At 47.7% G+C, this 16403-nt stretch overlaps 1 protein-coding gene across 2 annotated transcripts in view; it reads left to right on the top strand.

Annotated features, from left to right (window-relative positions):
• Positions 1-502: 502 nt before the first annotated feature.
• Positions 503-16403, top strand: part of TMEM87B (transmembrane protein 87B) — a 254806-nt gene continuing 238905 nt past the window's right edge. Inside the window, exon 1 of one of the 2 annotated variants that reach the window (XM_069235077.1) lies at positions 503-918. In XM_069235077.1, coding sequence (XP_069091178.1) covers positions 703-918 — 216 coding nt within the window. In that variant the 5' untranslated portion in view covers positions 503-702. The remainder of the gene's footprint in view (positions 919-16403) is intronic. The other variant, XM_069235078.1, reaches the window with a different exon arrangement.

The raw sequence follows: 16403 nt of genomic DNA on the forward strand, positions 1-16403 counted from the left end.
CAAGAGCTTGATGATGACAGCTTCTAAAGTAATCCTGTTTGACATGGGGGTAGGTTGGTTGAAAAGTCCACTAGTTTTGTCAAAAACAGTCAAAGCAAGACGATCTCCATCCCCACTTACTCTACTTTTCCCCCTCTCTGCATGTAGTAGTAATACAACTACTGCCGTAAGTCAACGTTCATTCAGGGAGCGCTGCTACTGGTGCTATCTTACATGCTAAGAGGAAAATACGTGTGAGGTATGAAAAGAGATAGAACTAGCATCAGCAAATTCTAGGTGGCCCAAATAAATTTTCTTGATCATTACACCAATTGCGGCAGAGCCATTTCGGGGTCCCCAAACAACGAGATCTGTTTTACGCTTTTTAGAAGTTAGGCGGGGATGCGGTCTGATAGCTACACGGGCAGCGACCATTTTAGCTCCAGGCAAACCAGTCATTTTATTTTGCCTGACGTAAACGTGGCCACCACAGAGCCACGCCTACTCTGCTCTATCTCCCATAGATCCAGAGTACATAGTACCCACAACACTGTGGAATTGATGAGTATCGCGTGTAATAGCCTTTTCCTCTAGTCCTCGTTACCGCCACGACACTATTCTGCTGCTGATCGTACTAACTCACATGGGCGGGGCTTAGAGGGGCAGTTGCAGGTGGACAGCGGGTGGCATGCCACGACGTCACGTTGTTCAGGTGGCAGTGAGATGCTGACGTCACGATGGGGGCGTGGTGCAGGTGAGCTGGAGCTGGCCCTGGTCCGATGCAGTAACGGAGCTACTAGCCAGGTCACCATCATGGCCGTCAACTCCCGCCTGGCTCCAGGGTCCCAGTGGCTGCGTTCCCTGCTACTGCTGTGCTACAGTTTTGCTTCGGTGCTTGCTGTCCCCGAGCCCGGGGTTTGGACTGTGTCACCGGATAACGTGAGTCGCACTGTGGCGCGAGGCAAAAGTGATGCGCTCTACTGGCAGGCGGATGTTAAGGAATGCTCCGTTAGCAGCATTACCAAAGCAGCATTGTTTTTTAAAAAAAAATGCATTATGACACAGTGATCACTTTCTCATTTTAGATTCCCCCTCTCTGTCGGGTCATCAGGATATAGGAATGTTTGCTCCTCTCTGTTATCTCCACACCCTGCCCGATAGTTGGTTACAATTTGGTGATCAAGGGGCGATACCTGCTATTTTTCTACTTATAATGCATGCTACTTTGCCCCAAGTCAGTTAGTAGCTGTTTATTTAGTTTTTGTTTGATACATATACTTTTAATCCTCAATTTATAATAGTTTATATTAAAGAGTACCCGGTGAACCCCCCATTGAAAGCGGGACTGACTCGGCCTGACGAGCCTGTTGTATTGCATTGTAATTGTAAATAGCGCTTACTGTACCTTTTGGCGTGCCAGGGCGCTAAATATCCCCTCTACTATTTGTACCTTTTGTGAGAACGGATTGGCGCTGTCCACGCGAGTTCAGCTATTTAATTTCAAAGGGTTTTCTGATTAGAGGTAAAGAGATGTCATGTCTTTGTTCATTTTGATATGGGGATGCAACAACTCCCTAGCAAAGAACCAGATGTGCATTTTTAAGTCCCAGATGTCAGAAGCGGTGTCCTGGAGGAGGGCAGCAATAAATTGCATAAACAGAGCTCCAACTTTTCCCAAGGTTCATGCTTGAGTAGTGCTTCCACCCAGGGTTTTGCTCTGCTTTCTGGGACTTGGAGTTTTTATTTTATATTATGGTAAAAACGGGACTGCAGCTCCTAGAATGCAGAGTGACACCCGTGACTTGAGATTTCTGCATAAAGCATGCACACATTATAGTTGGACAGACCCATTGTTCGCCTAAACTGCTTCATAGGTATGGCACTAGTTAGAGTTCTCATGGGGAACAGGGTCAAGACTCATTTGCATATGACTGGTTCCAAACTGGAATGGCATGGTGTGCAGAAAAACTGATGGATTAAACCCAGATCTTTGACTGGGGGTGAATGTTTGATTTGTTCTATATTCTGTCTATCAACTGTTCTTTTTGCGTTTGTCGTCCCAAGTGGGAAGGATATGCCCAGACGTGGGTCCCGTGCTCACTATGCCACCAGAGTCAAGCTAGCCTGGCTGAAGAGGGGGTGATACCCCGAAACCGGTCCCAGGATGCTTGTTTCTGGTCCAGGGAGGACCTGGTCTGGCAGTTCCGGGTGGACTGTTCCCATGGGGAAAAGGGTCAAGACTGATTTGCATATGACTGGTTTCAAACTGGAATGGCATAGTGTGCAAAAAAACTGATGGATTAAACCCAGATCTTTGACTGGGGGTGAATGTTTGATTTGTTCTACATTCCGTCCATCAACTGTTCTTTCAACTGTTCTTTTTGCGATCTTCATGGCCCAACCGATGACGTGTGCTTCAACAGGAAGTTATTCAAATGTTGGCTTGTGGGCACACTCCCATCTGTATATGGCCATCCTCCAGAGTTTTCTGAGGGACTTTGCATATTTATAGTAATAGTACTTCCTTTTATAGGTTCTCTCTACAACTAGAACATGCTTCGGCACATTTGCAGGTATCCGCCCCTGTGGTTCAGCGGGTAGTGGGCAATCAATTTTGTTCAGCATAGAAAACTCACAAATATTTCGTTCAGTGGAGCCTGCATGTCAACGTTTAAGGATAGAAGGTTTTTTCCAGCAAACACGGGCCCACAGCTAGTTTTATAGACGAAAAGAAAAGGTAGGTACCATTTTAAACGTGCAACCTTCCATTTTAGGCGGAGCTAGAAAGGATGACTTTGGGGCATAGTTACTGCCAGCAGAGTTTCAACTTAACTAGAAATGAAAGGTTTCATTGATGCAACGGTTATTTAGTCTACAAACTGGCCTACAGTCAACATGCTCATTAACACTCTCCACATAGGCTAAGTTCACCCCCACGTGGTTTGCTTTTTCTCCTATACTTGTCAGCTATAGACGCCACATTATTTCAGTGGCCGCCCTCAAATCTCTCCATTTCACTAAAGAAAACATTAAAACCACGAAGGACTTCTCCGCGAACGTACGTGGAGCTTCTGCGGAAAAGCACACAGTGGCTTTCAGTTGTGAACATTTTTGCCTCTGCGGATTGTTTATTTACTTGAACTCAATGAGTACGTTACAGGCTCTTAGCTGAAAATTGGTCATGTTTTTATTAATGATTAGCATAAAATAAGTAATGATTAAAACAAAAAGTTACATGAGAGAATTATAGTCTCTTTGTTGGCATGTTAACAGAAACAAAATTATAATACATTATTTGTTTCGCCTCTGCAGGTTTGTCTTTTATACCTGCTGTATAATTACATAATTTGTGGTACTCTATTTTCCCAACTTGGAAGAATGGAAGGGTGAGTCTGCCTTGTCTAGATGTAGACTCATGACACCCAGACCACCGCATCTGTCAGCTGTGAACGTTCCGTTGAGACCTCCCTAGGATGGATTGACCCTCTGTACAATAATTAGCTATTGTCATTCAAAACAGAGGTGCAAAACATCCCCGTTAATAACGTTTACCGATCTATAATTCTATATATTATTAGTATTTGTGAGCCTGACATTTTATCACAAGTGGTCTTTTGGGCTGACTCCTGAGACGAAGATGCAAAAGTGGTGATACTGGTATGACTACAGTTGAAAGAACTAACTTGATAAGTCCTTGAAGAACACATGATGGTTGGGCCTGCCCTGAATCACGTTACCAAAGTTTTAAAGCCAGCGCAGTTCATTAGAGTGTGATCTAGAAGTGAGGATGAGAGAGGAAGTTGTCGGTGGAATTTCCTGACTAGTTTGTAATGTGGCTACAATGGGTGGAATCTCTTGTTTGCTGAAGGCACAATGTACAATAAAAAAAAAGTATGCTGTAAGCCTCCAGCAGACAGTGGTGAGTAGACAGCATGACATGTTGTGATGTTTTTGTTTCTTTTGATTGCCAGCAATAGGTGGGTTGCAGCATTCTGAACTCTGTAGTCTAAGAATTGGGACCAGAGATAATCTGAGGCTAATGGAATTGACAGTGTTGGTAAATTGCCGTCTCTGCAGCGTAATCCCTTATTTTTGTCTTCTGTTGATGAACCTGTTTCTTGTTCGTGGTACTCTGCACTTTAACCCTACTAACTAGGGGCAAAGTACTTAACCCCTCCTCTAAATATTTTAGAATTGGTGTACACCTGATAGACACAATTTGTTTACTTGTAAGTCCCTACTATATGTTACTATGTGTACCCAGAGTGCAAAACTTAAATACTGATTGTGGGCTGCTGCATTCATTGTGTCACCCTATAAAGTAACTGTAAAAGATGATTCCAAGCCTGTCCTTGAAACCTGGGTATTCAGTTGTTTTAAACTGCCCTTTTGACCTGGCAAACCTTTTGCTAGGCCTAAACCTCCTGTTTCATACTTATATCACCCTGATGGTAGGCCGGAAATGTCCATAGGAAAGAATGCATGGTAGCTAAAAATGTAGGATATGTATATTACATTTTTTACATATTCTGGCAGTGAAAACCCCACAGAGTTGTTTTCATTGTAACAAGGCTAGATCTCCCATAGGAAAACGGTGGGACACATTATAACAAATTATAATGTTTAATTTCAGTTTGGGGGCAGCTAGAAAAATGATTCGATGACTAATTTTAATAATAGTAATTTAAAATCCACCTCAATGATCAGTCAGATTTTATATTACTATTTTAGAAAAAACACTTACAAAAACGTTGTCGTCTCTGCCTAAGCCTAAATGTCTTTCTGCCAGTGTCACTTGGATGTAGAATGGCTGCCTGTGGTGAGATGTGGATTGCCATCAGACAGTGGATGAAAGGCTTGGATGTAGAGTGGAGTTTTTGCTCCTTGAGCAGGATGGCCTGGGGGCTGGGGTCACTGTCTTTCTCAGCAGCAAATGATACCACCTTGTTACTGTCATATGGAACCACACCTGTACCTGTCCCCCTTTGTCTTTATAGTCAGCATGGCTGCAAACCCAGTAAGAAGAGGGAGCTGCTCCAGAATTGATTTGGCATGAGCACAAGAGAGGGTTTGTCCATTCCCATAACTACACTTCTGAGTGGGCGTAGGGACCTCTGACCAAGAGAAGAAGGGTTCTACCATGTGGTTTTGGGGAAAGGGGGGTACTGTAGGATAGTTTACAGTTAAACACACAGGAAGTGCTGCTAAAGTGGGTAGGGTTACCCCCAGGGAACCTTTAGCCCATTGCTTAAGGAGTGGACAGGAGTTCCCCCAACCACAGGATGGCACTTGGCATAAATGTGGCACCTCCAATACCCTTTTCAGAACACTTCTGGACTCGTGGAGTTGAGAAGGACAATCCCGCTGTCTAAATCACAAAAGAAGACAGGACCCGCTTGCTTTGAACCCATGACCACAGAAGTGTTCCAAGGGCCAGTTGGTTGACCTCCTGTTTCAGCTAAATGGACACAATAATCTTCCAGGGGACCTTTCCCTCCAACTTCCCAGCTGAGCAAAACCAACTGGACCTGCCCCGCACCCTGCAGGCCTCTGCTGGAGTGAGCCCTCAACCCCTAAGTGGTACCCCTAAGGTCCTGGACCATGGCCTGCTGTTAGACTATACTCCTCCTGCCCAAACTGAAAAGGCTGGGAGTTATAACATTTTGCCACCTTTTCTTCCAATGAACTAATGGAGGTTTTGGACCAATGCAAATCGCTGGATGGATTCAACTTGCTAGTTTGCCCTGCTGAAGGAGACCTGACTTCCAGAAATGTTTCTAAGTATGAACGTGGATCACTTCATTGGAATAGACACCGAACAGTATTCCATCAACATTGAGGTCGCCATGGGCATAGACTTCAGCCTTTGCCAGCATGAAGTTACCCCTCGTTTAACAAGCGCACAGTGCTGCCAACTTTTGAGCAAGCCTGGTCATCGAGCCCTAATTACGATCCAGCTTGTAGATTTCCCCCACAAAAGCTTGCCGACAACTTATTTTGTCCAGAAAATGTTCTAGGCCTTAAGGTAAACTTTCCTGTTGGGGTAGGTGTAGACGGTGGTGGACATCTCACGACGGCCCTACTGCAAGAAAGAGAGTCCATACCTGCTTAAATACAGCAGCCTGATCCTGTAGGTTATAGATGACTCTCATGTGTGGCTATGCGGGTCATTGCCACAATCCATTCCTCCGGGGTTGGGGAGATTACAGATCTCCAGTGGCGGAGGATGCATATTTTAGCGTTGGTTAACACCGTGTGCAACAGACTTCTATGCGGCCTGGGCAGAGCCGGGAGGGCGGCCATGTCATGCCATATGATAAGGGAGGGAGAGAGCGGTACCTGGAGTTGTATGGATTCAGCCAGAGTGAGGCATACAGCTTTCCATAAAGGCTGAACCGTCGGGCAATCGATTAGGATATGAAGCAGATCGCAGTGTGGTTCTGTGCCGCGCCAACACTTTGCATGCAGAAGGAGCCCTGTTCTAAGTAATTTCGCTGGAGTCCAATACAAGTCATGGATTACCTTGAAGCGACAGAATTTTAGTCGAGCTTCTCGAGTACCCCTATCCAGGGCCTCCAGAATATCCACCCAGTCCTCCGTTGTGACAGTTGTAGCACTAACGCATAGTGTTCCACTGAAGAAAGTCCTATTCCCCCATGGGAATGGCACACCATCAGCTTAGCTGATGCAGACGTGGCCACATAGAACCCCAGACGAAGGCTCTTATATGCGCATCAATTGACTGCACGGTGGACAGAGGCACCTGCAAAGGTAGAAGGCCCAGAACGTAGGTAAAGCGAGGGACTGTGATCATCCAAACCGCCTGCCCTCTACCCCATATGGAAAGGCCCAAGTGGTTCCATTTCTTGAAGTAGAGTTTCAGTCGCGCGACAAGGGGAATTAAGGTTGTCTGCCACCATATGGGCCAATCCTTGATTGACCATCACTCCCAAATATTTAAGGTGCCTCGGGGTACAATGAAAGGGAAGGCCGTGAAGCACAGCCTTCATGGTCATGCGCGAGAGGGGGGGGGCCTCACTCTTGTCCCAGTTTATGCGGTAACCAGAGAGGGGGGCAAACCCATCAATGATCTCCAGCAGAGCTGGTAGGGAACGGTCCAAGCCCGTCACAGTTAAAAGAACATCGTCAGCATATAAGTATATTTTAGACGTGCCGTTCAGTAGGGGGAGGGCCTTTAGCGAGGGGGAGAAACGAATGGCGGCTGCCAATGGTTCCATTGCCAACAGGAACAAAAGGGGTGAGAGGGGACATCCCTGACACGTTACTCTGCAGATGGAGAAAGGGTCAGAGAGGAAGCCTCCACATTTGACCCGTGCCGTGGGATGATCATAGAGCAGTCGTACCAGAGAAATAAACCGGTCCCCCAGACCAAACTTCGCCAGGGTTGCGAAGAGATAGGGCCACTGTATGCAATCGAATCCCTTCTCGGCATCCAGAGACAGAGCTAGTGCAGCCTCTGGCATGTCCCTGGCCGCCCACGGAGTATGACCCAAAGTGCGCAGGTGGTTTCTGGGGGTGCGACCCGGTACAAACCCCACTTGAGTATGGTGTATTAGGGATGGGATGACTTTACGTAAACGGTTCGCTAAGACACTAGCCAGTATTTTGATATCGCCGTTTAGGAGAGATATGGGTGGGTAGCTACTACAAAGGAGAGGGTCCCTTCCCGGCTTCGGTATGACAGCTATGGTAGCATTGTTAGAGATAGCACCCACGGTCTTCCTCCGGCAGCCTTCGCCCCAAGCCCCATGTAGAACATCGATCACCTCCTCCCTTGCCCATTTTTAGAATTCCGCAGGGAATCCATCCTCCCCGGGTGACTTGTGGTAGGGGAGGTTGGAAATGACCTCAATTTCCAGCCTACTGATTTCTCCATCTAGAAGGTTGCGACCTTCATCGGAAAGAGAGGGTAAGTCATTGTTGGTGAGAAAGGCCTTAATTTGGGCAGGGCTAGATGTCACCTCCGGCGTATAGAGGTGCCGGTAGAAGGATGCAAATTCATTGACTATCTCTTGTGAGTGTGTAAGCACTTCTCCCGTATGGACGCGAATGGCCGGTATAGCGAGAGCGGCGGTCTGATGGAGTTGTGCTGCCAGCAGCTGGCCGGCTTTCTCACCTTGCTCATAGTGTCTCCCTTGCAGGTGTTGCAAGGCATATTCGGCCTGGGAGGTATACAGCTCGTTGAGAGCCATGCGGACACGTTCCAGACATCTGCGCTTGTGAAGAGAGGAGTGGGTCGTGTATCGCAGCTTGAGACGCCTAATGTCTGTTTCCAGTGCCTCTTGCTGCACTTTTCTCTCTCTATTCGCCAAGGCTGCATCTCGCATCGGATAACCACGAATGGTTGCTTTGGCTGCTGCCCATACAACCCTCTTGGAGTCGACAGTGCCTATGTTTTCTTGAACGAAGGTGGATGCATGGGCTCTCAACTGTGTCTTGCCCTGCGGTGAACAGTAGCGATGTACAACAAATCTCCATGGTTTGCAATCCGGGGACACCAGGCCCAACTGGACAGCACTGTGGATTGGGTAGTGGTCCGAGAGGCCACATTCAAGGATGCGAGCATCTTGGGCATGGGCCACTAGGTTATGACATGAGGAAATAGTCTAGACAGGATTGAGTGCCGTGCACGGGTGACAAAAAGGTGTACTCCCTGCCAACCGGATGCATCAGCCGCCAGTGGTCCACCAGGCCGCTGTCCAGCATTATATCAGACTGTAGGGCGCTGTCGACATTATTGCTGATATCTAGGGGCCCTGTCCTATCCAGTACTGCGTCTCTAGCCAGATTCCAATCTCCCACGATCCCATAACGAGTCGCCCCTATTTCAGTCAAGAGACGGTTGATTTGCAGAAAGAACAGTCGCTTAGAACCGATTGGGGCAAAAACGGAGCCCACGCACAGGTAGGAGTCCCCCTAGCACAAGCTTAGCGAACACATATGTCCCTTCTGGGTCAGCCCATGATTTATTGACAGTGAAGGGGATGGTTTTCCGCAACAGCAATGCAACACCACACTTCTGGGTGACACTGCCTCCTGAATCTTGCATAGTAGGGCTGCAGCTCAATAATGCCGTTCCCACCCAGTCCCTGTGTAGCTTGCCGGACTCATCCCTGTCGAGGTGCGTCTCCTGGAGTAAGGCTATGTCAGCCCGCTTGGAGTTCAGGTAGGAAAGCACCTTTTTCCGTTTTATGAAATGGGTAAGGCCATTTACTTTCCAGGATATGATCCATAGAGGGGGGGTGGGGAGGAGTCGACCATCATGAACCTCAGAGATAGGGGCCAGGGAGTCCAGATGGGGAGGAGAGAGAGAGGGGGTGGGGAGGGAGGGAGCTAGAAAAGGCAAAAAGCAATGTCAAGGACCTGGAGGAAGGGTCTGTCACGGGTAGAGGAGGGGATAGTAGGTGGTGAGGGAAGAGAGGAAGGGGAAGGGAGATAAGCGAGGGGGGCGGGACGGGGCAGGGTAGGAGGGGAGAGATTAGAAGAGAGAAGAAAAGGAAGGGGGGAGAACCCCAGGAAAGGGAGGAAAAAGGACAAGGAATAGAGAGAGAGAGAGGAGGGAAGAGGAAGAAGAAAAGAAAGGGGAGAGATAGAAACGCGAGAAATGGGCCAAAAGAGGAGAGCTCAATACTACCTTCACACGCAATAAAAAAGGGGAAGGTGGAAGAAAGAGAAAAGGAGAGAGAGAGTGGAGGAAAAAGGAAAAGGGAGAAGTAAAGAAAAGAGAGCGGAACAGGGAAGTTCCACCGGTCTCGATCTGTAATCTGCAGGTCTAAACCTAAGCCTGTGAAGCTCAGACGCCCAAGCACCCAACCAGCGGGCCACCGGTCAGGGGGGTGGGGGGTGGGGCGGGGAACGCGCAAGACCTCCCAGTTTCGCCAATCCATCATCCCTGCAGGGCATAATGGTGTTAGATGTACAATATAAGAGATATAAGCACCGGAAGGAGTCGTGTGATCACGCAGCAGAAGTCAGTACGGCGCTGTGCCGATTGGGGGGGGGGAGGGAACTTCGCGGAGTGCGCATAGGTTAAAACCATGCCACCAATATAATGACATTGTCAAGTCGCTCAGATGACGCAGGCGGAAAATATCCACAGGTGGAGAGGTGGGGGGAAGGAGAGTGGAGAGCAGGCATCTACACGGCCGGTAAGGACCCCGCTATACCCGGTGCAGTAGTCCCCAGACATCACAAGCAGTGGGTGCAGCTAGTGTGTCCGGGTGTGGATAAATTGGACAGCATAGCTTGAAGAAGGGTGTGGGAGGCATATGAGTGCAAAGTGTAGGGGGGTGGGGGGGGTGATGCGCAAGGGAGGGTGTAGGGTGAGCGGGGGGAGGATAGAGGGTGATCTACGAGCCGATGAGCGATCAGACAGTGAAGACTAAAACCCGTAAGCAAATAGCCAGTTGGGAACAATTAAACTTGAAACGTACCACACATTTATGAAATCTAAATCTGAAATCTGAAGGGCAATAAACAAGTTATACAATAGACTGAAACATGCCAAATGAGAGCCGGACAATAAGCTAAGTTTGTCGTAGGACCTAATGGAATGCAGTTCAACTATAAAACCAACGTCAACCACATTATCAAAGAGGCAGGTACTCATCCCTCCGTCGTCTCAGTAGGAGGACCTCTGCAGCTCTCGCAGAACATCGAATGTTTCACTGTTGCAGTTCCCTCGGGACGTCATGCAGCTGTGTCATCAGGTGGGAGTTGCGGTGGGCTTCAGTGGGGAACGAGATATGTCCCTGTTCGTGGTCTGTGTATGCAGCACCACTGTCTGCAGAACTTGACCCCTGTCATTGTGGCTCTTCGTGAGTCTCTCTAAGTCTCTCCCCCTAGCTTGGGGGTCTGCGGTGGCCCATCCTGCTTCTCGGAGGGTGAGGTTCGGGGGGTGTCTCCCTGAGTCGTCCCCGGCAAGTCCAGGGACCGGGCTGGGGGTGCCATATCCATGGACTGGGTCTGGGGTTGGAGCCCTTCCAGAAAAACTCGTAGGTCCTCGGGGTTGTAGAAATCTTTGGACACCCCATTTTTAGTGATCCACATTCTTGCTGGTTTGAATAGACCATATTTCACTTCCAGTTGGGGCAAATGGGGTTAAAGGGCCAAGAACGCTCTCCGGCGCTCGCTGGTCTCTTTGGAAAAGTCGTCCGTCAGCCTGATCTCTAGTCCATCCATCCGGAATGTGCTGTGCGACCGGACCGCTTGTAGGAGTTGACGAGTCTGCACATGTCGTACAAGGCATGCTATGATGGGGCGGGGGTGATTGGCGTCGTCTCATCTTTTAGGGCCAAGCTTGTGCACCCTCTGGAATTCCAGTGGGGTGTCGAAAGTGAGGCCCGTTAGCCTGGGAAGGGTCTCTCGCAGGTAGGAGTGAATGTCTGCACCTTCAATGGTCTCTGGGAATCCAAGAAAGTGGACGTTGTCTCTGCGGCTTCTATCTTCCAGATCAATCAGCTTGCTTTGAAGGTATAGAAGTTCCTGATCTCTGTCTGTGAAGGAAGTGATATGTGTCTCCACTGTCGAGACTCGCTGCTCTAGTCCCAGTACTCGTGACTGAAAGCCCGCTATGTCCAAGCGCATGGATTTCGTCTCCGCCGCCAGGGAGGCCATGGCGGTGTCCATCCCCTCCAGCCTGCGACCCACTGCCGAAATCTCCTGTAAAATGCAGCCCATAGTGGCTCCCTGCGCTGGTTCTGTGATGATACGAGGTGGAGTGAGTGCCTGCATCTCCGAGGTGGGGGGCGGCACTCTCGAGTTTTGTAGAGCTTCCGAGAAGACCAATTGCCGGGATGGTTTACCTGATTGCTTTCCTGACGTCCTACCACCAGACATCGCAGACTCCCAGTCACAAGTGTGGTCCGGTAGACTGCGGAAGGGGAGGGAGATTCCTGCTGATTAGCGGCTGGCGAAGTGCTAGACGGACGCGGGCAAGCACATGACACGGTAGAAGGAGAGGGGGGGAGGGAGGAGACACTCGATGCCCTCCGCTCTGTGTTCAGTGCCCAGCAAGGTCCGGTAAGTAACTACTGCAATGCCCTTAGACAGAGGGTAGAAAACAGGAGAGGAATGGAGGGTACAGGTCCCAGGGGCTCAAAGTCAGTAGAGAGGGAAAACATCATTACCAGGAAGCCTCAGGTGGTCCGATGGTCGGGCAACTTCTCCCAACCTGTCGGCCCTCAATCCTCGGGCCACTGCGTACAGCGTCGCAGTTGTTCAGTGGCACGGACGCTTCTCCCCTGGTAGCTCCAATTGGTTCTCCACGCACCACCTGCACGGTGCGGGAAGGGGCCCACAGTTCACCTCGCTTGCAGATTCACCTCCCAATCCCGAGAGGCTCTGCTCCACTGTGGGTCTCAACCCTTTCCACAGTTCCTACTATCTCCTGGCCATTTGCCCCTCCTCGCAGCCACTGGTCAGGGCCTCTCCTGGCAGTGCCGGCCCGCTGCCGTAGAGTCACTACGTCCGAGATGCATTGGTATTACACCCCCATTAGGCAGCCTTAGGGGGGGTGGTTGGAGGCGATATGTGGAAGTGGGTGGGGCAGGTCATCACCCCCCCCCCCCCCCCCCAGTACTCCCTTATTCTGTGATGAATGGCACGCCGGACCCATGGCTCGCAGGTTCCCCGTCCCCTGTGCAGCACTATCCAAGGGGGCGGAGGGGGTGGAAAATAGGTAAAGCTGACCTGGGTGCGGGCACACAAAGACGATGAGCGGAGCCGGTCCGATATTGCTCCGGCGAGGCTCAAGCCGCTGCACGTGCTCATCCCCGCGGCGCTCTCCTTGCACAATCCACTTTGCGCCGGGCCTCAAGCTCACGCGAGGCCGCGGCTCGGCGCGTGGTCACGGGCTGCTCCCCCACTCGCGCCTCCAACAGGGCCCCCCCCCCCCAGCCCGGTAGACGGCACCCCCAGCGGCAGCAACCTCCAGCGCTTCTCCGGTGCTCAAGGCAGGGGGCCCGCACAACACTGCCGCCCCTGGCCCGGGGCCTGCCGATCCGCAGAGCTCCGGTCCTAGGCAGCCATCTTTACTCGTTACCAGACCAAACCCCTTTGATATGGTTTTTCATTGTATACCGGGTATATAGCAATTCATTTGCTGAAATATAAAGAGTGAAAAATAGGTATCAAGGAAACCTTTTTATTTCGAAAATGGCCACAAGATAAGGTGTTGAGAAGCAGAGGTTATTTGCCCATCTGTCAAGTCTGGGGTCCCTATACTAGCATGTGAATTACAGGGTATTTCTCAAATAGAAGTGTTTTTTTTACACAATGTCTTACATTTGTAAGGAAAAATGTAGAGAAAGACTAGTGGCAATAACACTTGTGCTATTCTGTGTTTCCCCCAAGTCTCCCAATAAAAATGGAACCTCACTTGTGTGGGTAAGCCTAGTTCCCGTGACAGGAAATGCCCCAAAACACAATGTGGACACAGAGAGACATCCAAAAAGAAAAAGGGAGCACACTGCCTTGCATTCAAGCGGAAAATAGCCCCAAGGCATCAAGGTAAAAGCAGTCATTTAAATATAAATAGCGAGAATTTTTCCAAAAATTATTCACCCTAAGTAGGTGCAGCAAGTGCTGTATGGCTGTAGAAAGTCTTTCACCTAAGGTAGGTGCAGCGAGTGGCGTATCTCTGGTCATGTGTTTCTGGTTTTCGACCGTCATCAGCACAAAGCGTATGTACCTGAATGGGTTGCTTGAAATGCCGCCAAATGTCTTCACAGGTTTTTGTACGACTCAGTAGGCGCACAGGTGCATCCCCAGTGCTCGTCAGCAAGGGGCTCACTTTTTGAAAAATGTCTCTATCTTTAAATCAAATGACTGCATTTACCATGATGCATTGGGGCTATTTTATGCTGGAGTGTGAGGCAGTGTGCTCCCTTTTTTTGTGTGTTCATTGTGGACACAGCACATTTTTCCAATGAAAACGGGCATGTTTTTTGCAAAGTGCCCAGCTGTGGATTTTGGCCTCTAGGTCAGCCGGTACCTTGGGAAACCTATCAAACCTGTATATTTTTGGAAACTAGTCACCAAAGGGAATTCAGAAATGTGGTGACTTTTGGGGCTCTCACCAGGTTCTGTTACCCAAAATTCTTTGCAAACCTCCAATATTTGGAAAAAAAAACACTTTCCTCACATTTCGGTGATGGAAAGTTCTGGAATTTGAGTGGAGGCACAAATTTCCTCCCACCCAGCATTCCCTCGAGTCTTGCGATAAAAATGGTACCTAACTTGTGTTGGTAGGTCTAGTGCCGGCGACAGGAAACGCCCCAGAATACAACACAGACACATCAAATGTTTACATTGAAAACTTACGTGTTTTTTGGAAAATTACCTAGCTGTGGATTTTGGTCTCTAGCCCAGCCGGTAGCTAAGAAAACCTACCAAACCTGTGCATTTTTTTAAACTAGAAACCTAGGGGAAACCAGGATGGGGTAAATTGTGGCGTTCTCACCAGGTTCTGTTACCCAGAATCCTATGCAAACCTCAATATTTGTAAAAACCAAAAAAAAAAAAACGTTTTCCTCACATTTGGGTGATACAAAGTTCTGGAATCTGAGAGGAGCCACAAATTTCCTTCCATCCAGCACTCTCCCAAGTCTCCTGATAAATAAGTTTGTTTAGTTTTAATGAATTCTGGTCCATTCACTGAGTAAACTCTCCTCGAGTCATCTATTTCATAGCGGTTATAAAGAATAAATGCAAATCATTGCATTTATTCTCACTTATGTGTTGCATTTATTCTTTCCATTTATAATATTTTATGTAAGCAAACCTACCAAGTTTAAAAGATTGTTTCTACATATTTACCATTTCAATGTTAATATCTGACATTTACTATAAAGAGAGTTCATACAACAATTCACAGAATGGTCTGCATTACATTGACCCTTTTCCACTTTCTGTATATTTTAGCAAATTGTAATACTAATTTCTCCTAAAATAAATTCTTTAGGTCGAACTCAGCAGGCAGCACAAGCTGTCTGAATGGGAAAGACAAAATGTGAGCTTACCAAGGACAAGCCTGTCAGTTAAATACCACTGGTTGGCTTTATTGCCACTCGTGTTTCCCAGCTCCTTAATTAATGGCTTTTCTGTCACAGTATGTCAATCTTATGTTTGGCTCTTTCTCAAAGCATTGCCTCTTTACAATATCTCTAACTGGCTTGCTTTTTTCTTCCACTGCTCACGTTTAGGGAACTACTTTTTTTCTTTTATTTTAAATACTCTAGGAGAGTACTTAAGCTGCCTGTGCTGTTCTACCCCTAATGTTGCTTTCTCTCGCTCATGTGCTTTTTGCCCCTCCAGTGCTCCATGTTGCTCTCTTTCACCAGTGATTCTCTGTTTGCCCTCATGGCGCTTCTTCCCTGCCATTCGGGGTGCATCATTGACGCACCTGTCATGTGACTTGACCCTTCCATCATCTCTGCTATCTCCTCATCAGCTTTTAGTTTTTTTGAAAGTGCTTTCACACTACTTTTTTTTTTTTTTTTTTTTTTTTTTTAGTAAGCGCATTCATGCTATCTTATTTACCGATAAACGATCAGTGCTACTTATTAATGTCATCATGTTTCTTCACTTATAAACCATGCTTGGCCTGCTAGTACGTCAGAACCATCCTGTAAAACTGTGACAAAAATAATCACAAAAAATCTGAATCTTCATCAAAGGCATCATCATACACAGGGTGAATATTGTTTGTGGTGGGCAATTGCCCACCTCAAGGAATAAGAATACTAACTTGTCGGAGTGAGTCCCAAAAGTCATCAATTAACCTGAACTCAACCTCTTTATAGTTAACACCCAGAGCAGACAGGCTTAACTTGGGGTGTTGTAAAAAGTGGGTCTCGTAAAATATCTATGCACTACCAAACAGTAATAAAGAAAACACACCAAACAATAAAACCCCTAAACTAGTGGTCTTTAAACTTTTTATTACTACCTCCCCCCCCTTCAAGTTTGGGAGAAAAAAAAAACAGTTCTTCACAATTGTTCTATTAAATTGGCAAGGTTTTAAATATGAGTAGATTTATTTAATCATTGCATTTAATTTCTAGTACCTATTTTAAAAATGCAGTTATATGCACGATTGCCAAACATACTGTTTTCGTTAACTAGGCCTTAAGTATACAAAGTGATTTTCAGAAATGGTAGCGGGGAGGTTTGAAGGCTATTTGGAGTCCCTTACCCAACCCTCCTTGAAAGGAATAGATTCACTTGTTGATCAATCTTTGCTTGCTCATTTAATCCATTCAGTTTTTTTCAGCCACATCTTTCAAATTTTGCCACCCGCTACTGACAAACTCATGTGACTCTCTAGGAATTATATTTTTACTGTATTGTTGCTTTGTGGAGGCACTTAAACTACCATGATCAAACTCTCCTAAACTCATCAT

Source organism: Pleurodeles waltl, chromosome 5, assembly GCF_031143425.1.
Source record: "Pleurodeles waltl isolate 20211129_DDA chromosome 5, aPleWal1.hap1.20221129, whole genome shotgun sequence".
Taxonomy (NCBI): domain Eukaryota; kingdom Metazoa; phylum Chordata; class Amphibia; order Caudata; family Salamandridae; genus Pleurodeles; species Pleurodeles waltl.